This window comes from Helianthus annuus, chromosome 8 (genome assembly GCF_002127325.2).
Source record: "Helianthus annuus cultivar XRQ/B chromosome 8, HanXRQr2.0-SUNRISE, whole genome shotgun sequence".
NCBI classification, from domain to species: domain Eukaryota; kingdom Viridiplantae; phylum Streptophyta; class Magnoliopsida; order Asterales; family Asteraceae; genus Helianthus; species Helianthus annuus.
The window spans coordinates 142581481-142592723 of NC_035440.2; the positions used below are offsets into that span (position 1 = coordinate 142581481).

Consider the following 11243-nt stretch of genomic DNA (forward strand, 5'->3'; position numbering starts at 1 on the left):
GCTAATTCCGCGTGAATGGTTTATGCGAAATTATAGTTCACACGAAATTAAGGTTTCATGCGAAATTACAAAGTAATTTCGCACGGAATTACCTTATCACCATTCCAAACGAAATTACCCAGTTCATGCGGAATTAACCTTTTGACATGATTTCTCGAACTTCGTGCCCTCATCTAACTAGTACAATACAAGACTCGATACAAGACGAAGTCGACAGACGTATGCACTAACAGTTCGATTCCGGGTTCCCCATCCCATTCTATTTATTTTGCTACATTTTATTTAACTCTTTAAATGTAAAACCCATATTACGGATTTAGGGTTAAGCGTGACCTCCTCCCTCCACTTCCAGGCTCAGCCTGACAAGGGAAATGGGAACAACCTTGTGGATTTGTTTTTAGCTTATATAGTTTTACTTGTTTATTTTTTTCTTTATTTCTTCATTTTATTGAACATTTGTAGCATTGTTATTTCCTATGAACAAACTTTTGTTTCATCTCAACAAACAACCTATATACATAGAAGTAACAAACATGTAGTTTTGTTTTTCATTTTATTTGAATACCAAATAAATATTTCGGTTACAAATTTCACACCAGGTTTAGATACTTTTGTCGTTCCAACACATCTGACTAGAAATATTGACATCGCGCTTATCTTTGGTCGCATCCACCGTGAGCGCTCTAATCTTTAATCACATCTATCGTCGCAACCACCTGCATGGTCCTTCTTGAACAATTTTGTTTCTTGAAGGGAATTCACCAAATCAATTAGGCGATATTTGAGGTAATTTATCGTTTGTTTCTAATGTGCAATACACGATGGAATTTGATATGAACCAGTTACTTCTGATTTAGGTCTTTATTATGTTCTGTAACCCGATTCAACCCAACCCAGCCCGAAAACTTTAGTGTATGGTTGTGCAGTGATGAAGCTTGAAAATTTCCACCGAGGGGTCGGAAGTCGCCGGACCTAAAAGTATATACCTATTTTTTTTAAAAGCCGGGGGTCGAAAATATATATACCTAAAAAATTCTATACCAAACGTACATACATAACACTACTGAGCGAAAAGTTCGAAGGGTCGGACCTCCCCTGCTCGGCCCGTTCATAGCTTCGCCCTTGTGAAAGTTAGAACACTAAAAAAAGTGAATCAAGTACAAAACAATTAACAAAATTTTCAGTTGTTCAGCCTTCTCGATCCAATTCGTGTCACGAGTCACGACCACCTAATCCCCAATTTTCAACACCACCTTCAGATCTCATCCATCTGTTCTCAATTTCACAACAGATCAAGAAAGAGGGTTTTGTTCTAACAAAAGAGCATTACCATTAGGGGCATAAATGGGGTGTTCTTTTTCCGGACTCAACGCCCTCTACGACGCCGTTAACGGTGGCGCTGATGTTTGGATCAACGACAACCGGTTTAAGGTTGTTCGGCAGCTTGGTGAGGGTGGGTTTGCGTACGTGTTTCTTGTTAGAGAGGTTATTACCGATGCGTCTGGTCCGGGTGTATCGGCGAAATTCAAAGATCCATCTCATATTTCTGGTAATTCAATTCCCCCAATTTGAGGTTTCATATTTAGGGTTTCAAAATACAGACAGTCTGCAACTCTGCATTGTGTTTTTTAATTTGGACCGTTAAAAGTTTGAATTGAGCCGAGCTTGAGTAAGCTCTAGGCTAATTATAAGCGGGCTTAATAAACGAGTCTGAGAGCCTAAACATAAGTTGGTTCAATAACCGATCCCGAGCTTCATTTAGACCACATGGAGTGGGCGTGGTAGCCTCTCCACTCCGGGAATACCGCCCCGTAGGGTGGCGTGGTGGCATTGCCATGAGGTTCTTCACTGGTGTGTGGGGCAATTTTGTTGGTGATGTGGCGCGAGTTAATTGGTGGGTTGTGGTAGGATTTTTGCGATTGGTGAGTTTTTTTTAAACACTAACAAAAAAAGGTGGGGACCTTTCCACGCTCGACACCGCCCCGTGCTTTTTTACCACACCATTTTGCTGACGTGGCCGCCACATGGCGCTTAATGCCCTTCTTCATGCCCTCCCGCTTCATATAGTCTTAGTTAACTTGAGTAGACGAGCTCATGGTTGTCAATGGCGGCTATAGGGCTCATTATAGCGTGCTACGTAGGCATGCACCCATATGGCGCTATAGGGTGTTTAGTGACAAATATGAATGCTTATGTAATTTTTTTTTATTTTTTAATAGTATTATTTATTTATTTTTGATAAATATAAATAACGATGCCCATTAAGTGTATTTAGATGATTAGTGATAACGCATTTTAGGATGATTAGTGATAACGTATTTTAGGATGATTAGTGATAGCGCATTTTAGGATGATTAGTGATAGGGTTTTTTTTTTGTTTCACAATTGACTTGGGAATTGGGATGAGCCGGATTAGACATGATTTACTAGAGTTGCACCTCTCCGAGACATGGTGCAACATAGGAGTTTGTGGAAGCGTAGGATTAAGGTTAGAGACGTAAAGGGGAGGGTACAGTAGCTCCTTAGTTGTGTTGCAGGGACTTAGATTTCTCTACACTTTAGGGGGCTTTGCAAGCAGTTGTCTTACTCTTCATATATTTACGCCTATATGCTCTCATATGATGTTCTATATGTTTCTTTTTTACTATGTTACTCTCTCACCCATAGTTCTTAACATCGAATGGCGACAAATAGTGACAAGGGACCTATATGCTATATAGCAAATAGCGACAAATAGCGACCGCTATTTTATATATAGCGATACACTAGAAAAAGAATTTTCAAAATTTTTATATGTATATTATATCAAAATACCTTGGTATATATACTATTTTACAAGTATATTCAACAAAAACCTATAAATCCAGCTATTTTATAGCTATATCTAATTGCTATTTACATAAAAAAAAACTAACTGTCGCTATTCACGCTATTGGTCGCTATGACCCAAATAGCGACACTTGGTCGCTTCGCTACATAGTGCGCTATAGCGGTCGCTATAACCGCTATTGACAACTTGGCTCTCACCACGCCTATTGCGTGGCTATCTTCATGTATTTATGCGTATATGCTCTTGTATGATGTTCTATATGTTTTTTTTTTACTGTGTTAACTCTTTCACCACGTCTATTTTGTTCGTTGCTCCGCGTTTCTATATTTTTTGTTTGTTGTCTGATGCTTTTTGAGCCGGGGTCTCTCTGGAAGCAGCCTCTTTATCCTTAGGGATAGAGGTAAGTTTGTTTACAATTCCGCCCTCCCTAGACCCTACCGGTAGCTCTACTATTTGTGGGATTTACTGGGTATGGTTGTTATCGTCGTAGTGATAGCGTATTTTAGCTATTATTGATTAAATATACGTGTAAAATACTTCTTAAATTTTCTACTATATCGCTAAACATGAAATAGTGGGCGCTATTTTGTCGCTATCGATACGTATCGAATAGGTAGCTTACCAGTCATAGTTATTAAAGGCGTTAGGCGTATCCAAGGCGCATAGGCCTCACCTGGGGCGTAGGCACAAAAAAGCGTAGGCCTGAGAAAAAAAAGCGCGCAGCAAAATAAAATTAAAATATTTTTGTATAATAGAAAATTAATACTATTCTTCAAATAAAATAAACTAAAGCTACGATATAACATTTAATATCGTCTAGTTAGTACCAAAAGTTATAAAATGCTAGTTTATTAGTGTAGAAAAGTAGTTTCGTTAGATAAAAGTAGAAATCTAGCTGTAATCTTGTCGGAATTTAGAGAATTTGGCCGGAATATGTGCATGAACCATCACATGGAGAATTAAAGCGCAATTGCCTTGACTCGCTAGGAAATTGGGCCTAGGCGCAAGAGGCGATGGCTTTTAACAACTACGTTACCGATTACCGCTATTCGCTATAGACAACTATGGACGAGTCTATTCTTTTTATAATGTTTATTAAATATATTAAATATTATATATTGTAACATGTAAGAAAGTATATATAAAAATGTATTAAATATTATATATTGATACATATAAGGAAGTAACTAAATAATATGTTATGTATACATAAAAATTGTAATTACAAATATTTATAAGAGTAATTGTAAATATATAAAGCTGAGCCTGAGCTTGAACAGCTACTAATGAGCCGAGCTTGAACAACTACTAACGAGCCGAGCTTGAGCTTAGGCTTGTCTCAACTTGTTTAAACTCCTAGATGTAGTGATATTATTGTTATAAAAGTGAGGAAATGTAAGATATTATGAATTTTGTTGATGAATGATGGTTATTTGCAGAGGATGGAACTTATGCTATGAAGAAAGTTTTGATTCAGAATAGTGATCAATTGGAAATGGTGAAGGAAGAGATCCGTGTATCTGCGCTCTTTAGCCATCCGAATCTGCTACCGTTGCTTGATCATGCCATTATTCCGGTGAAGGTAACTCGTCTTTGAAGTTTGTTTGCATTAAGGTTTGTGATCATATGAAATTTGTTATAAAATTAAAATAAAGATTTTATGTATGGTATGGTCAATGGTGAAAGGTTTTACATTTAGGTTGTGTTGGTGTTTTAACCAAAATCTATAAGAGCATCTACAATCGTTGGTCCGTGAACCTCAACGAACACTTAGGTGGGTCGGAGAGAGAGTACCCGGCGACAGACAATGCAAATGTGGCGAGCATTTAATATGTTATGTTGTGTTTTCATTGGTTTCTAATGTGCCAATAACTGTTACTTGTTCCTTTTAGGACCGATTAAGACAATTAGGGATACGGTCGGATTGGGGTGACCTGTTAGTACTTTTTGTTCGACTTTTGTAAAATTTTATATAAAATTAGCACATTATATATGGTTACAAAAACACTATCACTAACATTGTAATTAATATATGAATAAAGTGATTTAGGAGGTTGTGTGCCTTAAGAGTTATACTTTGCGCGTTTGCTGCCCAACCCATTTGTTCCATTTAATTTTTAACTATTATTTTATTTGACCCATTTGAGACTAAACACAACCCAAATCGACCCACTTGAATGTGCATGGTGAAGTTGTCACTTTTAATTTTAATATGCTCACTATTCTTATTTGCACCTACGTCCTGGAACTTTGAACATTTGATGTTAGTGATAGAAGTTGTTTCAATAATATGATTTTTACAACACTTATGTTTAAGATGATCCTCCAACAAATAGTTTAAGCACTTATTGTTCGCCAATTGCCCGATCCACCAGACAACAGTCCAGTTCACCTAACAAACCCGGCCCAATCAGGTGATTATCAGCCCGAACAGCAATGGCTCAGTTTGGTTCAAAGTGGCTAAAGCCCAGCTAAGGGCCCAACTTCCATTCACATGCCCACGTTCAGCACATCTGTCTTTGTTTTGAAGCATGCAAGTTTTTATTATTTTATTTCTTATTTAGTTTATTTTATTTGAAGTTTTCAAAAGCAGTATTTTATTTTTCCCTAAATGTAGCAACATGGATGTGTATCATTTTACCACTAATACACTGCAACTGTGAATGGAATGAATCAGTTTTTTCGATTAAAAATTTTGAGTTCTCTAGTTTGTTTAGAGAATTTGTCCATTGCTATCCTAGTTTTGCCAGGATTAGGAGGTGATCTTTGGATACCGATTTGAGCTCGTGTGGTGAATCTGTATCGTGATAGTTCGAATTGGAATTGCCCAGCGAAAGCTTTTCGAGTGGTGTGACTGTATCTCGAAGGGATCTTGGCTGAGTTTGTCTTTTATCGGGTTAAATTGATCCTATCTATACGACTCTGCCTGCCATTTGGTCTCAGAGCCAAAGCGATGCGTTTTGACTCCTATCTAAGACAAAAAAACACTACACTGCTGGTGGAATTCTGGTGAACATATTGCTGCATTGTTTTAGAATCTTGAACTCAACTGCGGGCAACACTTTGTTTCCTGGCTAACTTGATTTTGGCATGTCAAGTGGTGATCAAAGGAACGACGGGAAGAAGACCTTGGTGGTGTGACTGTACCCAAGATTGTAAACCGTAGCCAAACACGTAGCTCGGGTAGTTTAGCGAATTGTTGATGATTTGAGTTCTTTCACTTGAACAACATTTTGGTTCTCTTTAACGCTCTTTAATGCAATGAATATTCACCTGGTGGAACAACCATTAGCATTTTCGTTATCGGCGCTACAAAAAAAAATATTGGACCCGTTACCACCATCTCAATCCGGCGAAGATTTACAAGCTACCCGAATTAAATCAAGTGGTGTATCTGTATCTTGGGTTGGTTATGGAGTTGCTCTATGAAGTTATTCGAATGGTGTGACTGTAGTTCGAGTAAATTCATACGTACGTTATTTGAAGTTTGAGGACAAACTTTTTTTTTTTCATGACGGGGAGAATGACAGAGATTCGGTCCTTATTTTTCTAGAATTTTTTCATGTTTTAATATTTGCAAGTTTTATTTTATTTCCATGTTTATTTCATTTGGTTTGTTTTTTGTTTTTTTAATTTCTTAAGTAAGTTTAAGTTTGACCCATGTTTAGAGATCATGGGTATAGTCAATAGTGGGTTGGTTAGTTCTAGAAAACTCTTGTAATGTTTTTGTTGTTTATTTAAACAACTGATCGAATGAAAAGAGAAAGAGGCAGAGAGTTTTAGATTGTGAACACTTTTGTGTTGATTTTATCTCATTGGATTATGGGTTAAAATTAATGGTCTATGCTAGCTCAACCGTGGCGCGTTGGGTGGTGAACTTAGACACGATTCTCTAACCGTAGTGGTGTATCTGTATCTTCGGTTGGAAATCGCAGCCCTACGGTTTCGTTTGGTGGTGAATCTGTATCCAAATGAGTCGTAGTTCTATCTTTTCTTTTTATCGTTTGATTTGAACCGGTTTCGTTTGGTGGTGAATCTGTATCCAAATGAGTCGTAGACTCGTAGTTCTGTCTTTTCTTTTTATCGTTTGATTTGAACCGGTGATTCGAGGTCTTACTCCTATCACTTATGGTTTTTTGTAAGATCTTTATATTGATAGGAACACAACACCTTTACTACACATGTTGATAGCGTTAGGCGATAAGCCCTTTGGTTGTTAAGATTAATTGAGCAAATATTTGCTTGTACCTGAAAAAGCTTCTATATTGTTGGACAGGGGGCACCAGAACAAACATGGACACATGAAGCATACTTGTTGTTTCCAGTGCATTTGGATGGGACATTGTTGGACAACACACAAACAATGAAATCCAAAAAGGAATTCTTTCCGACATCCGATGTTCTTCAAATTTTCAGACAGGTAACTAATCGATTTATTTTACGATGCTTGTGATTTCTAGTGTCCTTGTAAAAAGTCAAGCACACGCACATAACGGTAAAAAACATGTACAGAATATTGTTGTATAGTTGGATTAAGAGTTACTTTTGAATCAATATTCATCCACAAGCTCTCCTACATAGAAAAAAACTGGGTTGCAGCTTTGTGCAGGACTTAAGCATTTGCATACCCTTGATCCGCCATATGCACATAACGATGTAAAACCGGGCAATGTGCTTTTAACACATCGTAAAGGACAGCCGCCTCTAGCAATACTAATGGATTTTGGAAGCGCTCGCCCTGCTAGAAGACAAATACGCTCTCGCTCAGAGGCACTGCAATTACAGGTGATTATTTATACTTTATTAAATTTTTTATAACTTTTGTGCTGATTATAACTTTGAATATTGGTCAGGAGTGGGCATCTGAGCATGTTTCAGCACCGTTCAGAGCTCCGGAATTGTGGGATTGCCCCAGCCAGACGGACATTGATGAGCGGACCGATGTATGGTCACTAGGTTGCACTTTGTTTGGCATAATGTGAGAACCCTTGCAATTAATATAATTTACAATAATATTTTTCTTTTTGTTATCCTATTTGACAAACGATTATCTATAAAAATGTTGAAAAAATATGCAACATATGCAACAGGTACGGGGCATCTCCGTTTGAGTACGCGCTAGGGGAATCAGGGGGAAGCTTACAGCTGGCTGTTATGAACGGACAGATAAAGTGGCCTGCAGGTCCAAAACCGCCATACCCAGAAGCCCTACATCAGTTTGTATCGTGGATGCTTCAGCCTCAAGCCACTGTTCGACCGCGTATTGATGACATCATCATTCATGTTGACAAGCTGATCTCAAAGTTCTCTCTTTAAGTTTTACCGGGTTAGTAGATGACAGTTTATATGAACTTGTCTAGTTGGTATTGCGGTTATCATACATATGCCATTGCTATGTTTTTATCTAGTTTGTAACTGTTACGGACATAAATAATATGAGGTGTTTCTTCTTTAATAATATTGATGCTTGTGATTGTTATAGACATAAATGATAAGATCATCTCCAACACGCGGCGCCACTGACCGTCCTCTACGCCAGCCTGTGAAATTGTGAAAACATGAGATCCTGGTTCTTTTTCATAGGACAACTAAAAGTTGACTCCATTAGAATCTAACGTTTCGCTTGCATCGTACCACTACACCCCTGGGGCATGGGTGATCAACAAGACATCCACAAGTGCGGATCCTAGGCTCACAAAAAGTGGCCCTAAGGTCTTGCGTTAACATCATCGATATCACTTGGCTTTCTTTGGTACGAGGGTCTCATGGGTGGCACAAAATGATGCAAGTGCGACCCCACCCGAACTGGATCGAAAAATAATTATATAGCGATAGATAAACGACCCTAAAAACTTCCGCCCCTCAAGAAAAAATTTCCTAGGTTGTCCATTGGATGCCACTATAAGGGCTTTCTAGACCTAGCACAACCATTAGCTTTGCCACGACGAGGGACCTTGTAATGACACCATTAGCTTTGGAAACGGAGTTTGAATTGGAATTTGAAGAATTCCTTTGAAATCTCATAATGTATTTGGTTAGTATAATTATAAATAGATTTTGAAATTAAAATATGTAAAATGAAATGACTAGCTTTTAAAATTAGCAAATATAAAAAGTCACATAAATTCATATTTTTTTTTTAAAACAAACAAGAATAAAAATAAGCACATTTCAACCCACCACGCACACAAAAAATGATAATGCATTTTAAATTTTAACAAGCTATGAATTAGAAACATATTAAACTAACGCAAATATTCAAACAAAGGACGAGAAGCTCAACATACGACTACAAATCTTAAACACAACTACAATTTTTAGACCAAATTTTTCCTTGCCAAACTTACCCCGACAACAAAAAATTGATCCATGCCTCCCTTTCCTCTTCACCCAAGCTCCTAAAAATCATCAACCTAATTTGGTCATCTTTTATTTTTTCAATTGCTTTAAACCTTTCCAATTGCGTCAAAGACTCCATTTTCGAAAGCTCTTCCGGAATCATCAAAGTATTCTTTTTTATGTCAAGTTCAAATTTTATATCTTCACTTAATTAGGCTGAAGTTTCTTTAAGTCACTTAGCAAACTAAACAACCGCATCACTGAAACTCAGAACCAAAGAATCTACTATCCTTGCCCGTTTCCTCATCCTACCATAAGCGTTTGAACTTTGAAGTTTCTTCAACTTGAAAACTTGAATTGATACCAATGTTATGGCTAATTTCATCAAAATCCTCATTTCTTTGGTGCTCTTCTTGTACCATGTTCACCTCTTCTTCCATCTCAACAACAATTTTGGCTTTCTTATCTTGAGCTCGGTCTTTACCAAATATAACGCATAATTCTTCATAGTTAGGAAGCATTTTGGTTTTCCATTTACCCACATTTTATGCTTCTATTTAACAAATAAACAATTAAAGATAAGTCTTATATAGAATAGCTTCATCATATTGACTTGATACATGACAATAAATAATCTCTTTAATCTAAAAGATATATTTGTCACATTCTTATACTCACATAAAGAAAAATGTATTGAAATAAATTGGTTACCTCAGTCAAATCTTGTAAAAAAAATGTTTTTTTTTTCAACTTTCATAAACATCCAAGAATCCCTAATAATGAAAATAAAACAAACATGTACAAAAAAATTCAAAATTGAATGAAAAAACAACATAACCCCACCGAAACTAGAAATACAATTTGCCAATCTTTCTTCATTGTTTGAATATTAGAGACTGAAAAATCAGTATCTGATACGTTTAAATCAGTCCCTAATGGTTATCAGGGACTGATTTATCAGTCTCCGTAGCGGATGCCTAGTACTAGATAGTGGTTTTAGACATTATAAATCTCTTGAAAGCATAAAATCTCTTGGAAAACTAAAAGACGTGGAAAAATGTATCGGAGACTGAAAAGACGTGGTAACGAGAGACAAAATGAGGACTGAATTTTTGTGTATCAGAGACCGATTGTTAGTCCTTGTTGTGTATCAGGGACTGATTGTTGTTTTAGACATTAAATCTCTTGGAATCGGTTTTGGTCAAGACATAAGGCACTAATGTAAAATCTGCCAAATAAAAAGAAGATAGGAAAACTGTTACAGAAAGTTATCACTTTTTCTCTTTAGTTTTCTTGGAGTCTAACCCACTCAATAGGTCTCTGTCACGGAGCAAAACAAATATATCATTTATGATAAAATGGCAATTTCAACATAAACATAGAATAGACTGTTATTGATTAAAAGAAAGTTTAAAGATGTACCTTACTTTATAGCATGTACAGGTTAAAATCAACGGTATTACAAATTTTTAGCACTGTCTTGCATTAATGCTAACTAATCTATATGAAAACAATTAAGGCCACACAAATGAAACATAAATAATATATGAATGTGTGTGTGTGAAAGTTCAAATACGTAGGAGACGATCGACTTAGGGTAACAACGTGAAACATTGAGGCGATGAGGAGTCGTTTATCGGTTTAGGGTTTAACTTTTAGATTTGATATTTGTAACACCCCGCCCTGATTAGGGCTGACGTGTTACACAATTCGGTAATCAGAGATAATTAATAACTCAATTAAAATATAAATTCCATAGGTTTGAAAAACAAAAATCCCCAAAATGACGCAACGGTCAAACAGAAAAACCTAAGTGTCTAAATTTATTAAATATAAAGTTTTATTAAAGTCCTTGCTTCCAACTCTAGCCTTTTTATTATCACTCTTCACACATTCACCCGATTTCCCTGAGTACCTGTTTAAGACATAGTAAAAGAAAACAACAAAAAGAAACAGCTGAGCCAAAAATTGCCTAGTAACGGAGAAACAATAGCACTTAACACATTAACAGTAGGAGCAATACAATAGACACTTTAACGATGCAAACAATACAATATGCTTAATGATCACTGAT

At 36.7% G+C, this 11243-nt stretch overlaps 1 protein-coding gene across 1 annotated transcript; it reads left to right on the forward strand.

Annotated features, from left to right (window-relative positions):
* Nucleotides 1–1050: 1050 nt before the first annotated feature.
* LOC110873664 (serine/threonine-protein kinase 16) lies at nucleotides 1051–8313 on the forward strand. The gene is made up of 6 exons (XM_022122655.2): nucleotides 1051–1549; nucleotides 4270–4412; nucleotides 7107–7250; nucleotides 7430–7615; nucleotides 7684–7808; nucleotides 7921–8313. The coding sequence occupies exons 1-6, from the start codon at nucleotides 1345–1347 to the stop codon at nucleotides 8144–8146; spliced, it is 1029 nt and encodes a 342-aa protein (XP_021978347.1). The 5' UTR covers nucleotides 1051–1344; the 3' UTR covers nucleotides 8147–8313.
* The last annotated feature ends 2930 nt before the right edge of the window (nucleotides 8314–11243 follow it).